General features: G+C 37.5%; 1 protein-coding gene across 3 annotated transcripts in view; it reads left to right on the forward strand.

The window, feature by feature from the left end:
• Positions 1–24,044, forward strand: part of LOC124162898 — a 51,432-nt gene that overhangs the window by 5,381 nt on the left and 22,007 nt on the right. Inside the window, exons 4-9 of one of the 3 annotated variants that reach the window (XM_046539597.1) lie at positions 2,276–2,554; positions 14,603–14,686; positions 17,192–18,497; positions 18,781–18,925; positions 21,499–22,031; positions 23,322–23,593. In XM_046539597.1, the coding sequence (XP_046395553.1) occupies positions 2,276–2,554; positions 14,603–14,686; positions 17,192–18,497; positions 18,781–18,925; positions 21,499–22,031; positions 23,322–23,593 (2,619 nt within the window). The remainder of the gene's footprint in view (positions 1–2,275; positions 2,555–14,602; positions 14,687–17,191; positions 18,498–18,780; positions 18,926–21,498; positions 22,032–23,321; positions 23,594–24,044) is intronic. The other 2 variants (XM_046539598.1, XM_046539599.1) reach the window with 2 other exon arrangements.

The raw sequence follows: 24,044 nt of genomic DNA on the forward strand, positions 1-24,044 counted from the left end.
CTATTCCCATGGGAAGTTTGGCCCTGCTAATGCTTCTGTCGACCTTGAGTCTCTATGTTAGGGTTTTCTAGGCATTTCCAGGGTTTAAATGTCAAAAAATACATTAGATATACATCGAGATACTTTTAGGCATGAGGAAATGATAATTACGATTTTCATGTTTTTACCTGATGCACGTCCCATTGGTCTGTTATGAGCAAAATTTCAGATGTTCATGGATTTTACAGGGTGTTGGAAAAATTTTTCCTATGTGCAATAAGCCTCACATTCTAACACGTACGATGTATGCAGGAGTCATGTGCGCATGGAGTCCGACTCCCGCTGCTCATGACTCCAACAAGCACAGTGTGCGTGGGGTCATGAGAGCCTGGCTTCTTTCTTCCCCTTGCACAACTTCAGTGCACAGTGTTTGTGGACAGTCTGGTGCGGAAGGAGTCACGACTCACCAAATAAGACTCGCCTCACAGTTCATTCAGCCGAGTTGCACATTTGAACCGACTCACTCGCACAATGCCCATCATTACTACACAATTCTCTACAGTTTCAAGTCTTTTTATGTGTTTTGTCATAGTTCCAATAAATTTTCAAGAGACAAGCAACACAAATCCTCTTACTTGAAAACGGACCCAATTGCAAATATACTTGTTTAGATTAATACGATTCAGAAATGTGTGTTTCGCAGAAATGGAGACGAGTTTTACGTTAATAACCTTTCCAAAAACAATTCATTTGCAAACAAATATGGTGCAAGCAAATTTTTATTTCTTTCCCACTTGACTGAATTTTCCGGCTCAGAGAAAATTTCACCAATTAGGGCCCAAAATCGCATGTTAAAAAGTCATTTTAATAATATCAAGTAAATGCGTAATATTTTTAACGACATGTCCTTAGTTGGACGACTTTTCACATAATTTGCATATGTTTCAATACTTGCATTGATATGATCTTCTCAGATGAATAGCTGTTTTCCTTGAAAAATCTCCTGGATTTCTGTGAATGGCTCGGAGCCACAGGCTTCTTGCATAACTTTTAACATAATTTTTACCTAACAGAACAATTTTTAGGATAACTAATAAATAGTTTACCAGGTACCGTGGTTGAGGTATTTCTACAGCCAGGTGATAAACAATACATATACCTCCAACTCATCACGCTGGATAATTACAATGTTAGGGAGTTTGGTGGATGTATTGAGCAGGGACTGCAAAAGCAAGGTGAAATTTTGGGATTTAAACAATCTTGCCTGCATATTTCTCAGTATCAAAGTGAAATATCGACTGTGCACCATTAACTGATCACCTACTCAATTGAAAATCATCAATGGACTCACTTTTGGGCTGAGTTGGCATGCTTGAATCACCTGTATTGGTGTGCTGTTAGCCCAGCAGTAGACTGCTTCGCGCGATGTTTTGGCACAAATGACGTCATTTCTTTATTTGGGCTTCTTCAGCAGTGGCCTTGTGGGAGTGAGTTTTCGACGAGCTTTAAAATTCGTTATTTTTATCATTTATCTGACAAAGGAAAACTCAGATTTACATGTGGTTTTCTTTGTTGAATTCAGAAAATAATTTTCTGTCCGCCTGTGAAATAAAAAAAAATTCATGCAAGTTCCCCATTAAATAATTGCTCTACAATATCCCAAGAATCGATTAACATCCTGATGATAACTGTACTTACAGCTTAAGAGGTCTTTGACTAGAGGTGTGCACTGGTATGAATTCATTTAGAATATTTTTTACTAGGAAGGGGGTGGAATTCCAGGGTTACTGATATTTCCCCTGGAAGTAAATGTGGTTGGCAGTATTCAAATGAAGTACCTGATCTATTACAGAACGGGGAGTTGATGAAAAATATCCATAGTTTTGTCAAGTGGATTTCCCAAACACCGCAGGATATTTGCAAGACCTGACATAGTTCAATTTTAAAGACTTATTTAATGGATTCCGAGGGTTCACAGAAATAAGGGCGCACAAATAAATAGGGCCTGACCTGTACACACTTTCCCTGAAACTATTTTATTTTGGCATACTTGGGTATAGATTTGTTTATCTTTTTAAAATGGCTGGCAGTACATAAATTTGAAAATATAGTTATAACACATTAAAATAGAAAATATGGTAGAATCTGCTTGTTCATTGGGGTGGTGGTATTATTTATCAGCCTCTCTAAATGTGAAGATATGTTTTGGTAGTGTACAAGAAATAGAATGAAAGCATTATAATTTTGGTGGTCTTCTCAACTTTTGGTTAACATTGGGGAACTTTGGCTTTAACAGGCGCCAAATTCCGTCTCAAGTATTCCTCCAGCGCCATCAGGTACGCCACAGCCTTCCACAAGTGCCTCTTCAAGTATAGCTGTTGAACCAGGAACTGGAACTGAAGCACAGCAGGCCTTGACAGAAGCTCAGATGCGGGAGCAGTTGTTGAGGAAACAGAAGGAGCTGTTGGAATTGCAGCAGAGGAAATTGGAGTTGGAATTGCTTCAAACAAAGGCCAAGCTCGAAGACCAGCAGAGGCAGTTGCAAGTAAAGGAGCAGCAGCGACAGGTTGAGCAGGTTAGTGGAGCTCATGATTTAAATGATACTGCTGTATGTTAGTAATTGAAATACAGTTCAGCATTAGGTATCTATTGGGCTGCCTTGTATCAGAAATTGTAATTTAGTTCTATATTACAGGGGTAATTTGGTGCCTACCTGCTTATAATCTAAAATGGGTTTAGGGGTACTCCCTCATACTCTGTAGTTCATCCTATGGATCATTTTCTATTTTAGAATCATTAAAATTTTGGAACCATATCTGATTTAAAAAAATGATTTTATTTGTATAGTGGATATGGGATACATGAGGAATAGTGGTGGCAAGCTATAAGAGGACTGTTACTTTAATCTGTATATATTAAACTGGTCCCATCACACGATCCCTCCCGATATGCTGGATTTTCCACAGGATTTCTTGTAGGATGAATGATTTGGATTCGCATACACAACTGAGTTTGTTAGTTGGCCGACTTGGCTTAAATTGACCAGGCCGTCGAATAATGGGTGATGCTCCTGGAATAAGACTTTTAATTGAATCAAAAGGGCATGGATAAGGTGGACCCGGGTTCCGTGATAATCGCGTTGACATCTTAAGTAATGAGCTTGAAGGATGGAAAATTAACGATGTTGGTTTTTCGTTCATGAACAATATTGTGATTTCTGCGATAACATTTAATAAACTTCAAGATTAATATCCAGCGTCGTCACCTACAACACTCACCTCAGACACACACACGTCTTCTCCTCAAATACCCTCAAAATCACACGTTGTCTCATAAACAAAATACACTTTAAGCCACACACCGTCTCCTATAAATGCTCTTTTACCCCAACGGCTTCACCTCAAGATAGTTGGGGAATTTACTGGTTTGATTCTGATATTGTTAAATGTTCATTGGAAAAAATTGAGCAAATAGTAACTATTGGTGAAATAAACAAGAACAATACTGTGACTTCAATCAAGCATTCTCCAAGCGAAGTCTCTTCCAAGGAAAATAATTCCGGATGGCGAGTTAAGCGAAATTGAGGCCAAATTACTGAAACTCACGCCAGCCTATCAGTTGATTGTTGGAAGGACCCTTGATTTCAGACCTCGTTTTCCTTGCATCGTGGACTCTTTTATCCCAGTTCCTTCTTTTTCCTTCTTGTAAGACGAACAGTTTGTTTTCACCTGGCTTTCTTTGATTGCAAGGGCTACGAGTGGTGTGGTGGACAGCACCGCAAATCGTCTGTATCGGCTTAGGTGGTGGACAGCACAGTAAAACACATGTAGACAGCACAGTAAATGACATAAGAAAGAGACCCTCCTAGCCTGAGGCGAGGGTTATATAACCATTTTTCCTTCCCACAGTGGACTACTTCCTTTATCGTCTGCTATGTCGCGATTCATTTGGTTGAACTGGGCGATATGAACGGTTGTACTACAATAGTCACTTTCTTTTCACCGGTTTTCTCACTTCACTGAAATACAAACATTATATAATACACTTAAAGCAAAAAAAATATACTACTTAAAAAAAAACAAGTATAATGAAATATTTTCACCCAACTCTTAAATGGCCGCTATCGCTCCCATTTGAGTTGCAACGACAAAAATTTTGTGGTGGCAAGCAAAGGGACATCGAAAAAAGAACGAGCCATCACAATATATAAAAGAGGATGTCTGTTTGTTTGTCTGGTATGCGGATCCGTGTTGATGCATGGATTGCGGCAAAAGTTGGTACGTTGGTGCATCTCATGCTCTCAAAGCCCTACTTTTGGTAGCGTCCGATGCGTCCCTCGCATAATTTTGAACCGTACGTTGACAAATCATGTTTCCTCTTACGTAATTTCATATTTTCCCATTGAGACAACATGACCTGGAATTCCATGTTCTAATTTTCCTCTTCTCTGGGTACTATCCTTCCCAAGTAACGTCGGGTGGCCGGCTTGTATCATATATACAGTAAACTCTTGATTTTACGAAGTCAGTGGGACCGGAAAATTGGCACTTCGTAAAATCGAGTTTCGTAAATTCAAACCTTTTTCATAAGTCACGAAAAAAATGTTCGCTTTTGTTTCTTCCGCCGTTTTTTGTCTTTAGTGGTCTTATTTAAATGTTTTCGGTGGTTATTCTCGGTATAATTCATAGAAAAGGCTTTTTGCTATCGATTTATGATGTGAAAAATCGTTAAATAATTATACCACCATAAAATTCCCATTTCTTGTTCATACTTCAACATCAACGATCGCTAAAGAAATTCCCGACCAGTTTAGAAAACGTAATCAAATAATGAATTGCAATGTTTATTATAAGAATTAACAGTAATAAATTTGTGGTTAGGAGCCAATAGCTACTATTAAGTATTCAAAAGATAGATATTTGTTTCTGACACCCACGGAATTTTAGCGGCAGCCGGCCTAACCGCCATTTATGTCGCCCTCTATCGCTCAGTGACGAGAAAAAAAGAAAAACAGGGGTCTTAGCCCGTTTCCAAAATAGGACTGTATTCTTCATACCGGGTGTGAGGTGACCTGTTCATATAGTATGTTTCTCTCCTTTTATGCCGACAGGAGCAAGGTTTCAACCGGAAAACGACAGGAGAAACATCTTACAGTATCGGAGAAATATAGATTGAAACGTTATTAACCACATTGATTGTTTTCCTACAAGAGACGTTTTATCATTTCTCAACGTGGTTAAATATTGGTTCGCTAGCGTGAATTCCCAAAAAATGACACGGAAAAACCTGTACCGTCACCTCATTTAGTTTTCGTGTTCCTTTCTCCGCCGTATTGAAAGTTAGGCAAAGGATCATTGACATAGAGAAAAGATTTTCTTAGTTTTAGCACTAAAAAATAGTCGCGCCATAATCGTAAATAAATATAGTGTGGAAAGAGCAAAGAAAATAATTTCAATTGAAAAGTCAGCTGAAAAGAATAGAGACAATTATTAGCGCGGCACCATTTTCCCGGTAGTGGAAGATACTTCTTCAGCCTCTCTCCGGTTAATAACTTCCCCCCGTTGCAGGTAAAGATGAACCATGCCCTTCTCCACAATCGGGGAACGTTCCCAGTGGGTGGGGTGAATAAGACTGGGATGGGGATTGCCTGAGGGAAGAAGTGTGGTCAGCATAAGGACTGGTGAAGGGGGCAGGAGAAAGAAGGGTGGGGAAATGGCCTTGAGGTCTGCCTCAGTCTACTTTTGGGGGCCGTATTTTTTTGCGACGCACACAAGCTCAGTCACCTTAGGGAGGGAGTGAATGGGAAATGCTGGGGAAGGAGGGGTTTGGGAAGCATAAGGTGGGTGTCAGCAAGATCAGCCAAAGGCGGCAGGAGGGAGTAAACAATGGCTTTGGAAAGAAAGAACCCCAGCATGGGAGAAAGGGGAAGCGCGAGAGAAGAAAGTTCATGGTTAGACTTGGAAGTGCGTCTTCATTACGAGAAGCCTGAAATATAAATTGGCGGTAAATAGAGCCCAGTACTTAAGATATTTAAGTTGTTCATTCACAAAGGCCAATATGTACACGAAAAGATATTATGGCGCGGATTGCATGTATCAACGTCCATTTCGGGATGTCATTAATTTCTGTTCCCATCTATTAAAGTAGCAAATAGATTTGAAAGAATGATAATCATGAATAAAAATATCTAAATCGATATCCAAACGCACATGAGCAAAATAGATGAATGTATACATACCGATCCATCGCAAGTAATACCGCTCAAGCTTCTTCCGGTACAGGACTTTAAAATCCTGGATAATGCCTTGGTCCAAGGGCTGGGACTTGCTAGTCGAGTTCGGGGGTAAAAAGAGGACTCGAACATTAGCCAATTTTAGATCTTCCACGTATTTATGAACGGTGGCATTATCCATTATTGAAACAATTTTGCTGTTCTCTCCAGCAATTTTTCTCTGTAGACGTATAACCGTTTGCTGGAAAATTTCTCGGGTCATCCAGCTGTTTTTATTTGCATGGTAAAAAACGGGGAGGGCTTCCAATTTTACATGTTTTAAGCACCGTGGCCTTTCAAATTTCTCAATGACAACGGGCTTATTTTGTCCGTGCCCGTTTGGTTGACGCACAGCCCCACAGTAACACGCACTTTACTCTTTTTCCCCCCATGGCACCTTTGCCCTTTGAAACCCAGGGTTGCGTCAGGTAATGCATTAAAAAATAGCCCAGTTTCAGGGGCCAGCGAGGGTGAGCTCGTCGAGGAAAGGGTCCCGGATTAGGGACCCTTCGAAGTGCTTCGGCGAAAAGTAGTCAAGTAGTCTTCGAAGTACGTTCACAGCAGTGCAAAGGGTTAATTAGGGGTGTACGAAATACTCCGCGCGACCTTCCTGACATGTTAAACTACGAATTATTGTCGATGCTATGTTTACGAACAGGCACGTAAATAGGGGCATAATGTCAGCCGCGATATTTTAACTGAACTCCTACTCCCCCTAAATTCCCACAGTGAGATTTTTGGCGACCCATTTCTCTCCAAAGTTGCATTATCATTTACAATTTCGCACTTTTGATGGACCACAGTTGGAAGCGCTGATTTTTTAGCTACCGTATATCTCCGAATATAGTCCCCCCTTTTTTTCCAAAAATGGCCGCGGAAAAGTAAGGGGGGGGACTATAATCGAGTGTAATCCAATTTAGCATACTAAAGGTGACCATAAAGTAATAAATAACGGCATAATGGCTAATGTTCTCGTAGTCTTTCTATTTGAGTACATTTATGAGGATTATAATCAGAGATATTAGTAAATACTGCCACGTTTTACCGGAAATTAAGACAATTTTTACCACAAATGTTGTACAGATACGATTATTCCGATTCAAATAGCATATCGAATATGCGTTTGCACGGAATCCATCGGGTAGCCGCTAATTTTTCTTGGAAAAGTATTGTTAGAATAATTCAATCGACACTGATCACTTAATGACGCAAAACAGTAAATAATTAAAATGAAAAATAAACACACACTATCATTACATTAATCGAACACTAGAATTGAATCAATAGTATATGTACCCGTCGCTCATTTAATAACTACACGATTTAAATAATTGCGAAAAATAAACAGATAAAGTGAACCTTTCGTGACGATTTAGCATTTCATTGCGTCCGTAGCTACTATACGTCCGTGCGGTTCGTGTTTACAACCACTGCCTTTACCGCCTTCACAGAACAAGAATGCGCAATAGGTGATGCATTTGTTTCTGAAAAGGCGCAATAATCGACGACTTTAAACCAGAAGCGCCGGCATTACTGCATTTGATCGAAATACAGCGACTCAGCATCGAAAGTGTAATCAATTTATTGAGGAATATCTTCAATTCGTCTGAGTAAATAGCAAAAAATAATTTTACGTTCAACAGTGAGGTGATGGATCAAGTAGAAAGATGAGGATCAATCCTGCCGCAGATTAGAGGCCTTCAAAGACGGAGTTTCGATGCCAATTTAAAAATAGCCGTTGCAGAATACGCCGTAAATCATAGTATTTACAGCGCTAGCAAAGCGCTAATACATCGCGGAAGTCATTTCGGGGGTCTCGATGCGGCAGATTCAAAGAATTAAGAGGAAAATGTCGTCGAATTTGTGCGCAAATGCAGAGCAGAAGCTCTTTGTGTAACTTATGCAATGATTCGCGACGAGGCATTGAAAATTGATATAATTTTTTTTCTGTTTTAATGTTTGTTGGAAAAAGTTTATTTCTTAATTTTATTACTTTGATATTTGTAAGTCCTGTAGTTTAATTGTTTTGCTTAGCAGGCATTTGATAGCAATATTTTTATAATATTTATAATTTATTTAACACAATTTTATTTAGATTTCCTAAATTCTTCAGGTCACTTGGATTTGTGATGACTTGATGGGTGTGTTACACTGGATCTAAGGAAGTTTCAGGGCCAAATGCAATACTGTTTATGGGCTTTAAGTTAAAGCTTATATATTGACATTGTCTGTAGTCATTTGGAAATCAAAAATATTAATAATTTGTGAAGGTTTAAAAAATACAATAGCCTTGGATACTTAAAAAAATTCTAATTTCTTCATTACATCTGGTTAAGGAACTATAAATTACTGATACATGCAATGGATCACAACATGTTTTAGGTATAGTTATTTTGTTGTGATGGAAAATATGTGAACAGATTTGTTCTTAATCTTCACAGAAAATAATAGTTTTTATCGAATCTAGAATCTTAACTTGCTAACCACAGAAAAATTGCCTTCCTTTACATTTTAAAATTTTTCCCAAAACTGAGGTCTCAAATTTGGGGGGGGGGGACTATATTCGGGGGGGGACTATATTCGGAGATATACGGTACTTACGCTGGCGTAACTAGTTTTGTTGACAAATTTTTCGCCGTAGTTCGTATAAACGAATGCCATTTGCTCCTAGGGACCGAGCCGAGGTTCGTAAATTCAAAAAATTTCGTATAATCGAATAGCGCCATGTATTTAGCATAGGCTTTTCACCGGGACCGCAATATCACTTCGTATAATCGAAAACTTCGTAAATTCCTGCTTCGTAAAATCAAGAGTTCACTGTAATTCCATTCCTGTACAAAACACTGAAAATGGATAAAATGGTACATTTCTGGACCAGGTGCTAAAATTGTAGTTTCATACTTGATCACCTTTATAGTTTTCCTTGGGCTTGTAATATGCGGTCAAAATAATTAAGATTTGATCTACTTTTATGCAAGGACTATATTTCTAATAGGGATGGTGAGTAGCACTTTTTGATCTCTGGTTGAGTTGAAAACTTCTGGTGATTATCGAGTCGAGTAAGCTTATTTCTGGACCAGGCATTATAATGATGCATGCTCCTATATATCCTCATGTTTCCTATCCCCTTGTGAATTTCCCCTTTTGAATGCTTAGCTTTATGTAAAAAGGAAAAGATAATGAGGACCTTTGATGGTAATTGTGTCAGAATTGGTAGATGAATGAAAGTTATGTCTTAAACAGTGCCATTAGCACAATTGAAACGAATTAACCTCTGGTAATATATCGTCAATTTAATTTATATATGTATCCAAACTGCAAGGAAGAGCTCCAAGTAAAGCCATTTGCACAATAAGGTGGTTTGCTATCACAGTAAAACCTCTTTATATCGTAATGGAGGGGACCAAAATTTGGGTAATTTGATGTATGGAGATTCACTGTAGAGAAGTTTTAGTAATATGCACAATTTTTTCATATCCTTTGGAAATGAAAGGCACTACTATCTTTTAAGGAGGAACCTGCGCTTCGAAATACTGCTTTCATTAGTTAGATAAACTCGATAACAACGAGTTAAAATCGCTAAATTAGTCATTCATAAAAATTAAAAGTAATGCTAAATCAATCAAAATAGCTGTACAATGCATGAATTTTACTTAAAATGGAATAATCTAGTGATATGAAGAATGGCTGTTATATTGACTCTTAGGTATCGGAAGAATTTAAGTACTTTCTCTGGAAATACAGTAAAGCTTTATAACTACATCATTTGTGATGAATAAAATGAACTTAACTAATGAGACCTTTTGCTCTGTTAATTTCAACCTAATTAGGAAAAATGGTTTATTTATAATTGCTGACCACCAAGTTGACAACGCTGCCAGCATATCGTAGTTTCACAGCGGTTGAGCACCTTTGTTTGTTTACGTTACCTCGTAGAGTTACGTTGCATTGTGACAATATTACTCGTTTTATTATCCCTTTTACTTAGCCTTAAGTTATTAAATATACCTTTGGGCTGAAGTGATGGCGTCATTATGCCGATTTAAAGGCAAATTTGTGTCTGAAGGTAAAGGTAAGAGCTTGGATTATTTGAGGAAACGAAATGTGGCCGAAAGTGAATCCATCAATTCCATCGAAGCGATTTCAACGAGTGCATCTGTTGAAGGATACCGAATCGTTTACGTGCATTTTTAATTTCTTAAGAAATTTTTGCAATATTTCCCAACATAAAGTGTCCATCATTGTTAAAATAATCAATGTTCATGTCTTGATTTATGAAGATTAAAGTCCCTGTCGAATGACTGACACAAAGCTCTTTAATGTTTATTTCTTTGTAGATTTTCCATTCAATAGCCTTATCCATACTCCTCATCCTCATACATAAGGAGTTGATTAGTGAAAATTAGAAACTAATGTGTCAGTTATAACCCGAATGTAATTCGAATCATTAGTATCCGGATAATTAAATAATACTTGTTCCTAGTGCCGAAGTTTCAGTAAATTTGGAAGGCTGGCATTGCAACTTCTACGGACTCACTTATGTCAGCTGCCATCGATTGTTCAGGAATGCATCCTAATTTTTATCCTCCTGCAATGACTTCATGAATAGGTAAATGTATTTAATGTTGTTTTTTCAAATTATGCTAATTGGACCTTTGGAAAACGTATCAAAGTAAATTGTTTGGTCAGTGAAAAAGGAAGTACTCTTGTCTATTTTATTTTATACTTTCGAAGAATTACATGGGTGAATATTCGATTAATTATTACGTTCGCGAAGTTGTATTTCCAAATACTACATAGTCGGTACCCAACGGCAATATGCTTGTCTCGTGGTATATTCATTAACCTGTACACCTTATTCTAGACATTTAATATCAATTAAACTGATGATTAAATACATAATGCGCTAGATTTTCTACTTTACGCTTAGAACTTCTATTTAAATAAGTATTTTCTACAAGTTGAAAACGATGCATATTTTTCGAAATAAACGTAAAAAAATTTGAATTAGTATTCAGAAGAACAGATAAACTATCGCAAGTCTCATTATATTCTATCATTTTCGCTTTTGAAGCGATACGCCGGCAATTTCAAGGGATGTATTGCATTCCGGTCATGATTATTCGCATGTTCAATAAAATGTAGTCACATATAGGAATTACTTTAACAACCAGCACTGATAAATTTCATACTTCGGTGTAGAGCACGTTTCGAGATGAACTGAATATTCGTTTAATGAATACGTATAAAAATGACTCCGAAAAATCCAATTCACTGGAATTATGCAGCGGTCGACAGGTGCAATATCGCTCTTCATATTTATCCTCCGTATATTTGCAACGTTGCCACTACCTCCGCCGCATAATGGCTGCTCGCTCTGCAGAAAACCGGAAGTATGTTCTTTAAACTTAAATACTGGCGCTAACATATCGGTAACCCCTTCTAAAAAAATACATATATTAAGCATCGATGTCTATTCTATGTTGTGCTAATTTTTCAACGATATATTTCGGGCCAAATTTGAGATAAAAAATGTTTTACAAGGGAAGGTCATCATTCTCCCATAAAGACAATGCATTTCAAGGTGGAGATCCGTCATTTTCAAATCCATAAATCTTTCTTAAATGGCCGGTGACATAGTAATATTTTTTCACTATTCGATAGAAAAAATAATGAGCAACAACATATGTCAAAATAAGGGGAGGTTTTCGGGCATGTTTGAAATGATGGTTCCTCCTTAAACCATTATATTTATGCATTTAAACAAACATGCATGCATTAGTGAACATATATTTATTATTTAATGATAACATAAAGCGAGTGCTATCACGTGATTTTTACAATGATTCAAGAGAAAACAATGTGATATCTCTTAATTCAACAGTCGCTTAAAATAATTAAGATAGTTGGATATCTTTTTCATTATTTACTGTTAGGTATAAAATTACAGCATATTAAAGGTGTAAAAGAAAAAAAATATGCGTGAAAAATTTATTGCTGAAAATGTCATTCCATGTACGTAATCCCCTGCATTAATTGTCTCTAGTTGTCTCGGTACAATTTGCAGAGGTAGTTAGGCTGTCTCGGGGTGTCTCCTTGGTATGGTAAATGGAGGTTTTATGAGATAAAGATTGTAAGGGTGCGGGTTCTTGCCCTTGGTGTCGGGAAGCGAATAATCACACACAAGTATTTGAAGTTTTAACCCAAAGTTTATTTCCCTTTGAAATCCCAGTTTCCAAATCAATTCAATGAATATACAATAAGTAATTTTTGCGTCTAGAATAGCCAAATTTTAGAATATTACCAATGTCTCGGGAAGGAGAGGAGCTGCTGGTGATGGCACGGGTGGATAGCGAGGCGCTTAGGTCGCACAGGCCATACGGCCCGTGCTTCGACTCCAACTGTGAGTTACTGATTGAGTTCCTGAGTGCGTCAGAGTGCCAATAGCATCTCCACCGTGCCATTATATAGGGAAGTGGAACCAGGATGTTTTCGTCCAAGAGGAAGGGGAAAGGAAGGGGAAGAGGAAGGTTAGGCGTTCTTGAAAGTGAAAAGGTGCAAATCCCAAGGCATAGTTGGTCACAGCTGGCTATTCTGAGACGTCACACAACAACATATTTATGCATATTTTGGAAATGGAAATCTTCCATTTCCGGATCACTACAAGATGTTCACTACGTAGTTTGCATATATATGTACCTGTACATCTGACGGGACAGTGGGGGTGGTTTGAAGTATGGAAGTTTATGATGTAAAGAGGTTCACTACATTAGAGGTTTTACTGTATTTTTTATTGCCTAAATTGAAAGATTATTTTTCCTGGAGTACATATTTCATGCTTATAGATTTTAAAATGACGATATCTATTTCTCGCGATTCAATGAAAAGTGAAAATTTTCAAGTGCACGAAAACGTGACGGCTAAGTATGAATGCTAGGAAAAGCCCGTGCGACGTCATTCTGGTTCCGTCTGCCGATGTGTGACGCCACCTTAGTGCGAGCCTATGAGCGCCGCTGCGATGCAGGCTGCTAGCAGGTAGCGCTTGGCTTAAATAAGGATTATAAATACCCTATCAAACAAGGGAAACTCTCCGACCATAGGCAGTTTTAACAGGTGATTATTAAGAAATGTTTCCCTGAGCTTTGTGCCTCATGCATGCATTGGTAATCTCAGACGACGTAAAACTCTCGACTACTCTTATAGAATCTAGGTCCCTGTGATGTTACTTGGAGTGGTGTCGCGTGGGTGCCAATTTGGCTTTTTTCAAATGAGGTTAAAATTGACCATTAACATTCATCTAAACTGGGATTTATAAAACCAAATTATATGAATATTATGAATACACTAACGGTGGGTAACAAATTGCAATCAATGCCTTTGTTTTCTTTAAGGAAGGAAACTACCATATTATAATGAAGATTATCTACGTAAATGAGTCCTGTAATATTTGATACTTTCAAATTTTCATTTAGAAAAACCAATTGTTCTACATGCTTGGGCAGCAGGTCTTTACGTCTCCATGCTACCTTATCACTTCATGCAGAAAATCGCTATCCTGTCTATTGCTACATCGTTGTGTTGCTGTGCAAGTACTTTCTTGCCAAAATTACTTGATTCTTGGGAACTTTTATTGAAATAATGTCAATGATTTTTTGTGGATCTTGAATCTTTTCTCACTTTGTTTAATCAATCATTGCAACTCTATCTTTGTAAGTTGAAGAAGGTAACGAAGAACAATAAAGGAATATACGGAAATTAACCCCGTGCACTGGAATGAGGAGTCTAGCTCGTCATCAGCTTCTGATGCCAAATCGCACAATGACCAATGACGAGTGTAGCATCAGATTTCCATAATTTTAGCTCAATTTAGGGGGAAAATAAAAATATTTTGAAAGTTTAACAATTTTAAAACATCCATGACTTACATAAAGAACTTATATTTCATGAAATATAATTCTTGTAAAATAAAATTATTTTATACGACTAGCGAGAGCTGTATTCGATGCTTCTCGATGTATTTAACTGGGTACTTTGCATGAGATTAATGGTAGTGCCTTCTGTCTGCAGATTTCTGAACTTACTGACCTCGACAGTTCTGTAACTGAAACTACTCGACTCTGCGTTCATAATGCTACTCGAAGCACTTGAGTTGAGTTTCAGCGACTTCACTCGAATTTTCGAGTACTTGCACATCCTTAATTTCTATGAGCATGTTGATGTGCATACTTAGTTATGCATATCCATGCTTCTTCACATTTATTTGGCTAGGTCTTAGTTAGGGTTAAGCTCTTAGGGTTAGCACTTTTATTAAGCTTTTCTTAATTCTTGTTCAATTTACTCTCTCCTTCTAAGGTTGAAGATGATACTTCTAAGGTGATCAGTTTGAAGACTGAGGTGAAGAAGAAAGTGGAAGCCAGTAGCAGGTCAGCAGTTCAGGTGGGTTTGAAGTAACTGTATGAATGCGAAAATACCTAGCGTTCTTTTTAAGAGGAGTACCTGAATGTTTTTCTTGAGTAAGAAAATTCTGTGATTTAGCTTTATTGTAGATTTTATTTTGTTAGCAAGAGCCTACTCTTAATAATTTTAATGGAAGCAGGAGCTAATATTTGGCTTAAAGTATACGTATCAAAAGAGGGAGGATATATGCCACGGTGAACCACCGTGTTTCAATAGGGTAGTTTCCTTCATCAAAGAAAACAAAAGGCATTGATTGCGATTCGTTACCCACCATTAGTGTATTCATAATATACAAATTATTTCGTTTGAGAAATACCGGTTTAGACGAATGGCAATGGTCCATTTTTATCCTCATTTGAAAAAGGCCAGATTGGCGCCCACGCGAAGCCACTCCACATAACGTCACAGAGACCTAGTTTCTATACGAGTAGATAGGAGTTATACATCGTCTGAGATTACCAATGCATGCATGAGGCGCAGAGCTCAGGGAAACATGTCTTAACACACTCAATGCTGAGAAAATTTATCATAACATACCGCCACGCGGAAAAAATATTTTGCAATAATATCAGATATTGTGTCTTCCTTAATCGTATACAATCATACATAGTTGAAAATCATTAAAATTTTTACTATTAATAAAGAAAATATTAAATATTATAATAAAATTATAATAAATATAGTATAATAAAAAGAAGGCAAAAAATCTGCTGCAAGCAAACGACATGTATCCAGTCACAGGAGAAGACACACTGAGACGCTGGGCACAATTGCAGGGTCTAGTAGAAGACGCGGAGGCAGATGGCGGGCCGAGAAACCTAACGAGACCGATGCCTTGTATTCAAGGCATCCGCGTCCTAGGCTAGCGCGGGATGCCTTGAATTCAAGGCATCCGCATTGAGTGTGTTAATAATCACTTATTAAAACTGACTACGGTCGGAGAATTTCCTTTGTTTGATAAGGTATTAATAATCCTTATTTAAGCCAAGCGCTACCGGCTAGCAGGGTACTCAGCTACCTGCTAGCAGCCTGCGTCGTATCAGCGCTCAAGCCTCGCCTCACCGGTCACCGCACATGGTGGCAACGGGAACCAGAAATACGTCACACGGAGAGATTTCCCGGCATTCATACTTAGCTGTCACGTTTTCGCGCGCTTGAAAATTTTCACTTTTCATTTAATCGCAAAAAATAGATATTGTCATTTAAAAATCTAAAAGTGTAAAATACGTACTCCAGGAGTATTAATCTTTCGAGTTGGGCAATAAAAAAATAAAAGGAAACCACCCTATTATGGTTTGACTTTATTCGCTATTTGACGTTCTAATTTAAAAATTAAGACAGGATTCTGACAAGACTGCGTAAATATGTAATGGAATCTTGTCTTTTCGTGCCATTTTAAAGGACCAATGAGACACTTTTTTTAAGACATTGGCTTAGTTACTATTAAAACACAATTATTATTAAAAATAAAAAATTTAATTATAGATTCACACACTTGTGGATAAATGTAACAATCCGAAAATAATGCAAACGTTCTACTATCGTTACTTTTATAACTTGGAAAAGATTTTCATTGAATTTTCTATAGCTACCAGCTATAACGAGTTAGCATAATGATGACCAATTTTCCGGGATCTTCAGTACTTAATAGAATGACCTTCTACTGTAATATATTGTCCAAACATAGGTGCTTCCTCCAATTTTTCTCTTTGAGATCTTATGCTTACCTTGTGCTGTGGTATGGAAATTATCAACGGCATGTCATTAGGTAGATATTCAATATTTCATTCTTGACATCCAAGTGCTGTTCATTTTTACAAGGTAGCCAACTGACTGCTTTCTTCTGTTACCATGAGGCAAACTGAATTAGAACCCCCTAAACATGAAAGAAAGCTCTTACATGAGTGAAGTTCATGGTAGATAGACGAGTAACCTTGATGGTGATGTAGTCGTTGCCTGCTTATCCAGTTGTAGCAGGTTTATAATGATGTAATTTATCGTGATAATGTTACCGTGTGACAAAAATATCGTCAGAGTAAATAAATCTTCATGATCAGAAAGCACAGTTAAAGTGAATTCTTTGGTTGATCTTCTATTTGAGGATTTTCATTTAGTCACACACCCAAGGATAACTTACATCTTCGGGATATGACAATTTTGTGTGAGTTTTCTGTGCTAGATGCACATACGGAAGTTAACATTCAATATCAGGTACTTTTTTCATGCTGGTTTATGACTTAACTGATGATGGTTTAATAGTTCAGCTAAACATTTTTGTTCTTCAGTTTGGAGGCTTTTAATTTTTTGTTTTCACTGCTTTAGATGATGGCCAATTTTCATGAGTACAAATTGCCTCAGTTTACAAGTTGTTGTATTGAACGGACAAACAGTGCTCTTAGTAAACTTCATAACCTTTTTTTAGTAGATGATATTTTATATTGACTATATAGAATATCACATTTATTCATTTTCTAATATCCACAGGTGCCTATTGCTGAGGAATTTGAGAAAACATCGAAGTTAAATCTTGATCCGAAGTCTGCTCGGGATCCACGACTGAACCGGCAGCCTGTATCGGAGATTGCAAGCAGCTTATTTAGTGGTAGCAATATGCTTCCACAAAATGTTATATCTGAGATTGCTAAGTCCAAACTAGCTAATAAAAATCCCGTTGTTTCCACTTTAAATAAAGGCCCTAGACTTGGAACAAAAGATCCTCGCTTGAATAAACTTCCCCCTGATATATCCACTCACCTTGAGGTACCCACCTCCATTGTTAACACCACTTCTTCTGGTATAAATCCTCAGTCTACCTTATCCTCAATGCAAAATGTAGTCAGTACTGAAGTGAAGAGAAAACCTAACTTCCTACCTATTTCTTCTTCTTCTGCTAAGAGTCAGTATCCCCAACAAAGAACTGTTAGTCCTCTCAAAGTAAAGAAAGGTACTAACGGTCAGGTAATTAGCAAAGGGAAACATTTTAATGTGGCTGAGGAAGGTCCTGGGAAAAATATTAAAGCCTTTGAGACAGTTTCTAAAGGCATTAAAGATGAAAAGTTTACTGTAGGTAGAAAAGGAACTGATGCGAAAAATGAGACCAGTCCAAGAAAGTCTAACTCCTCAGAACCTTCCTCTCACCCTTCCTCTCCTATAAAATCAGACAATCACAGATCTCGTTCTGAGCATGGTAGAAAAGTGTTGGGGAAATCACATGATGTGTTGATGGAGAAAAAGGAAGGTAGAAAGAAAGATAATCTCTTTAAAACTTCTAGCTCCAAAAGCCCACCAGCCTCTGCTAAGGGTAGTCCTGACTCAAAGCGGAAGCGTGATCGAAAGAAAGATGGTCCTGGGCAAAGACTATCCCCACGGAAATCCCCTTCCCTTTCATCTGCCCCAACAGATAAAGGGTCTTCAGGACCCAGAGATGGCGAGAGTGAGAATCACACCTTTAAAGGCCTCAAGAACAGCCGGTCCCGCAACTACATTCGTCGCAACCAGCAGGAGAGTAGCCGTAGTCCTTCACCTTGTGAATTTACCCCAACACCTCTCCCCAATTCCTCTCTGAAGCAGTCATCTGATTCATCATCTTCCTCGGTGCTGGGCCCTAAAGCTATGGGAGATGTTGACCTAAGACAATGCCCAAACCCTCTGGGGGTCCCTGCAGAGAAAATACCTCGTTTGGCTGTGTATGCTGATGGTCTGCCTCTTAAGGACGTGAAAGATGAAGAGATAAAGAAATCATTGCCCCCAAGTGAAAATCTGCGTGGAAGTCATGAGGATCGGTCTAAAAGTAAGGATTGGATAGTGATCATTACTTTATTACTTTAAATATTTCAGAGCATGGTTGAAACATTCCTTGAACTGTATTTGTGAGGCACCCATTAAAATTTTATAAGAAAAGAATTTTGACTATGCCTTCCTCAATACTAAATGTCATTTTTTAAACTTGTATAGAATTTATTATGGAGAAAATATTCGTGATGTTTGCTGGGAATGGTGTTTCAAGGTAAATCCTCTAGACATAAGTTCCTCTTATTATGGTGTTGAATAATCCAGTTAACCTACTCTTTCAGAATCATCTGGGGAAGGAGATATCATTAATAAGGATGTAGATTTAAGGCACATGTCTAGATCTCCTCCTCATGCCAAGAAAAGACAGTCACTAGAAAAAAGTGACCCCCCTCCTACGAAGAAGAGCAAGGCTGAAATGTTTGATGTGTAAGTATGCCTGATTATGCTTGTATAATGCTTTTTATAACGGTAGGTAATCCTGGTATATGCAACTGTCAACAGTTTCATATTGTCAAATGTGGAATTTCATTGGTAAAAGATACTATTTTTTCTCTGTTGGGTAAATTTGTTAGGCTTTTTCTGATAAATATTGTTCATGAGCAGTGTATTACCACCAATTTGCCCTTCAGCACTAGTCAGTAGCAGGGGAAATCATTTGCCTTTTGAATAATTCATTGTTTTGTGGACAATCAGTAGGATTATTATTAAAGTTATTCTACTGTTCAAGGAAGGTAGAATTTGCCAAATTTTATATGCAAGTAAAAAATAAATTATTGAAAAGTTAAAAACATCTGCTTGAAAATTTATCTAAATCTGGGCAAATGGAGATACTTATTATATGTACTTATTATTTATGTAAATAATTTTTTGAATGCATATGTTTCAAAACAAACCTTTTCTTGCAAATTCACTCTAGTTTCAGTAAAAAAATGTTCATTATGTTGTTAGCTCATATTTTTGTATGATGTGTGTATTTTTATTAATGTTATCTGCATTGAGTCGGGTAAGGCCAAAAATATTCAATATTACATTGCAAAATGTCCTCATCCTCTGGAATAATTATCAGAGACATTTTTAATTAGTTGAAAGGAGAATTGACTAATGTTTTTTTTTCATAAATTTGCCACCTATCAGACTTAGCAGTAAAATAATCAGTTGGTAAATGAGTCCATTTTTTCTTTTAAGTAGCATAGCAGATAAAATTATGAGGGAAAATTTCTCCCATCTGGTGTAACCACACCCTGTGGAAAACCCAAGAAATTTTCCTTCAAACTAAACGCCGGGAAGAACCAAAATTATGGTAGTGAACATACACACGGGGTATTCAATAATTGATGAATTTAAATATCTAGATGTTATTAAGCCAAGGATTTAGCATCAGATTAAAAAAACCTATTGTAATTGGGAATTTCAGATGGGGGAAAAGATCTTTGATTTGTGTAAATACGGTATATATCTGGTTCATAGGATCTTTAAGTTAGTGGTTAGGAACTGGGCTGGTCTAAGACCTGGACTTCATAACATAGAAAGTGGTTTGACAAATCCCCAAAGTATGGGGGTCAAGCTTACATGAAAAAATTACCTCTTCCTAATATGGTGATAGTACCTATGGCTGTGAACTCTTCAAAATTTATTTACCAGGTAAGATAGATTAATGTTCATAATTCACTAGTTATCAATCGTTAGTCGCAGTGGAGTACATAGGAAGGAATACATTCAGGCATTCTACATTTACAGTCTGGTAATTTATATGCCAATAAGTTTTTCCCTCCATGTGAGTGGGGCTTAATCGATCTTATTTATTTGTGCAGCTGAGGAGGACTAAATGCTCCAACATTCATACAAGATGTAGTAAACCCTCATGTGCCTATCTTTCTCGGAATCTTTGCTTCCTAGTAAGGGAGCAGCACTCTTTGGTCTTCCCTAAAATCTCCCATTGGAAAGCTGTGTTTTACTTATTCTATGTTGGTAAATAGTTGCAATTTTGGTCTCACAGTGTATACTATGTGAAGAGGGAAAGATGAAATTGCTACTAATTAACTAAATTTCACTTAGTTCAACCGTATTCTATTCTTCTAGAAAACCTGGAAAATCTGATAAGGCCATGGAATTTTAATGTGCTTGGAAAGTCATGGAATATAATGGGGAAATTATATTTTTTTCTGTGAAATTGAAGGGATGATGTTTCTTCATCATCTTACGTGCAGCTATATATCAATATTTTTACATCCTACCTGCAAGATTTAATTCAAGTGGCACACCTTATCCGTTCAAATTCATTTTATGTTGTGAATTTACTTGTTTGAAAGCTATTATTTGACTTCACTCAATCACCTTTTTATCTCCCTTAATGATGATTATTCTGTCTAGTGCTTATTTACTATCAGTATGAAAATTTTACAAAATGGTCTGAAAAATTCAGGGAGTGTCAGTTTGGCAGTCAAGTGGCTACCCTGTAATAGAATCGCTTCACACGCATGAGAGAAATTAAATGTAACACACTATGAATGGGAACCACTACAAGGTATGGGACAGAGGAAATAGGAAGGAAAGGTAGACACAAATACTGACATTTTGGCATCTATCACAACATTTTTGGCATTATCACCTCAACTTGTGTTATGCTCGTAATGGTTGGTAGAGCTAGAAAAGGGATAGTCTTAAAGAGGGATAAGGTACTGAATAAAATTTCCTATATTATGTACTTGTCTTAGGAAGTGGTTGTCTGTGGGGTTATTGGGAAAGAGGGCAGTTTGCCCCGGGCCTCCAAATGCCTCTGGGCTACCTCTGTATTAACATTTCCTCTAAAAGTAAGTTTTGATATATTTTTGCAATAACCATGGTAGCCATACTCATTCATACCTAAAATAGCCGCCAAAGAAAAAGTAGTACCTATTTCCCATAATTAGAGAATTTGGAATTAGTTTTCATGATTGTATTTGGATGTTGAAGAAGTGTCCCTTTTTAATACTTGGTGATAATTATTGTCTATTTTTTAGCCTGTTTGGTAATGAAGATGTTGATCTGAGGCAGCTTCCAACTTTAAGTAATGTGGCTGCACCTCTACAAGCCACAGTGTCTGCTCCAGTTCCTGATCCTGCTGTTTCATGTGCACCACCTACATCAACCATGTCTTCACCATCAAAGAGAGATTCGGTGGTCCCTCCTCCTCCTCTCCCTCCACTTCCCCTTACATTAGCTGTTCCTGCTCCCACTGTGAATGCAATTGAGGATGCTGAAATGGTCCCATTAGATGAAAAGACCAAGAAAAAAAATCCAGACATTGATGATATGGTGGCTGACAGAGCTAAGCTTTGGGCTAAATATAAAGAAGTAAATCCAGACACTTATAAATCACCTTTAAAACCATCGTGGAAAGCTTATGAAGGTGAGAATGCAGATCCCAATAAACATGCGGATGTAGGAATAAGATCATCATCTCCACGGTTGCCAGGTCGAGGTGTGTTTACTGGAGCTCTTAGAGGTGGATTTGGACGTTCCAACAGGGCTGGATCTTTTCGAAGATTGCCAGGTAATTAAATTTATTTTTTTGCATTTTTTATTTATCTCAATTACCCCCTAAAACAGCACAATGTGGCCTTTACATCAGGAGTTTAAACAATCAACAACAGACAATCACACACACCCATGTCCTGGAAGGGGAAACCTATCCAGGTGGGACTCGAACCCACGACCTACGGTGTGGTAGGCGAGGACATATCCCCGCCGCCAGTGACAATGAGTTTATTCGTATGATAGTTTTCTAGTTTAATTAATATGAAGGTATGATATAAATGTATACTTACTTAGGTTATCTTTTGGGTGTTGTTTTAATTCATGAACTGAAATAATTAGCAGCACTATTTTCTCTGCACTCCCTATGTAGCTTAAATTTATAGATTATTTGCTGTGCCCAGAATTAGAATGCCTTTAGTATCAATATCATTGTCACTTAAATTAAAATAATGCTCCTTGTTTTACATTGGAGGCCTTTACCTTTTCTAAGCAGGTTTGGGTGGACCTTAAAGTTGGTGCATCCAGCCAAGTGCTTAAGGCCTTTGTAAAACTGAATGAATCTGTCATGTGTACAAATTCTCTTCTACTTCCAGGAGAGTTGAGATTTTTAGAGAAGGTGGCCAAAAATGGTGGAAAAATGGTGTAAAGCCAATTTTTTTTTCTACAGCCTCCCTGAAAAATTAAAATTGATTTCGGTTGAATAATTCTATTTATCTATGTATTTACTGTTACCAATGGGCTGGCTATCACTCCGGTATTATTGTCTCTAAAGTAATTACGTATTTGTATTGTTTATAGTGGTTTCTGACAGTGCTTGGTTTTACCCTTTGACTTTCATTAACATAACATTTTAGCTGATTTTAATCTTTTGAGTTAGTAGCAGAGAGACATTTTTTATATTGACATTATTAGTATTACCCTTAGTTAAGCAGGTGAAATCTTAAAATTGTGGAAATTTGCTCAAAATTGATTACATAGGGAATAGCCCGCTAGCGGTCCCAGATGGCAGAGCCACCTATCAATATGCCATTCACTATAAGATATTGGTGGGACTCAAATGTTTTGGTATGGCATGTGGAAGTCCAATTTGGATGAAAGGGAATATGTGGGAGAGCTCGATGAGCATTACAATCTGGATCTTCACAAATTCCATTCTTGAAAAAAAAAAACCTGTGGTGCTAAGTTAAATTTCCTGAGAGGTATTAAGCTTTGATTTTTGAGAGCTTGTAATCTCACTAGCCAATATTTTGAATGTCGCCTCTGCTGTATTTCCATTCTGGTATGTTCCATGTGTGTTTTTTTAAAGGTGATTCTCGTGATCTTCTCCGATCGCCATCCGATACAGATATGAGGTCTAGTGGTTCTCCTAGTAGGCGGTTGCCTGGATTGGAAGATGATGATGATAAAGTCCGACCTGCAGTGAGAGATGATGATGATGAAGACACCATGGCTGGACCTGGTGCAGATTTGGGTGCCAATCCGTCGTCACTCAATATTAGCATCATAGTTGCACAAGCTGATGAACAGCTGAAGAATGGCACCATGTCTATCACTCAGTATAATACTTTACTCAAACAGGTTAGTTGGGTGAATGGTTTGTTATTATAGTTTGCTGGATAGTAGCACTGTATCAAGTAACTTTATTCATGGCATTCAGTTTTGGAAAGCTTATGTCTCATTAACCTCCTATGTAAAAATTCATCATATGTATTATCAATCTAGGTTGCTGATGATTTCTTGTGTCAAGTGACTTTTCGCTTTTAGTGTTTAGTGATATTTTTTACATATTTCACTCTTACTGCTCAATTCTTGGGTTTTAATGTGTACCTTTTTGAAAATGGTTTCGTTTGGGTAATTTGGCTTTCATCATTTTCTTGGAAATTATGGAAGGAAGTGGTTAGTGAGAATAATTAATAGTTATCCTCCTCATACCTTGGATTTATAAATGAAAATATATTTCACCTTTTGGTATTTGGCATGTGAAGAACCATTTCCCAGGGATAGAAAATCCTAATGCTAGCTGCAGCTG

This window comes from Ischnura elegans, chromosome 7, assembly GCF_921293095.1.
Source record: "Ischnura elegans chromosome 7, ioIscEleg1.1, whole genome shotgun sequence".
NCBI classification, from domain to species: Eukaryota; Metazoa; Arthropoda; class Insecta; order Odonata; family Coenagrionidae; genus Ischnura; species Ischnura elegans.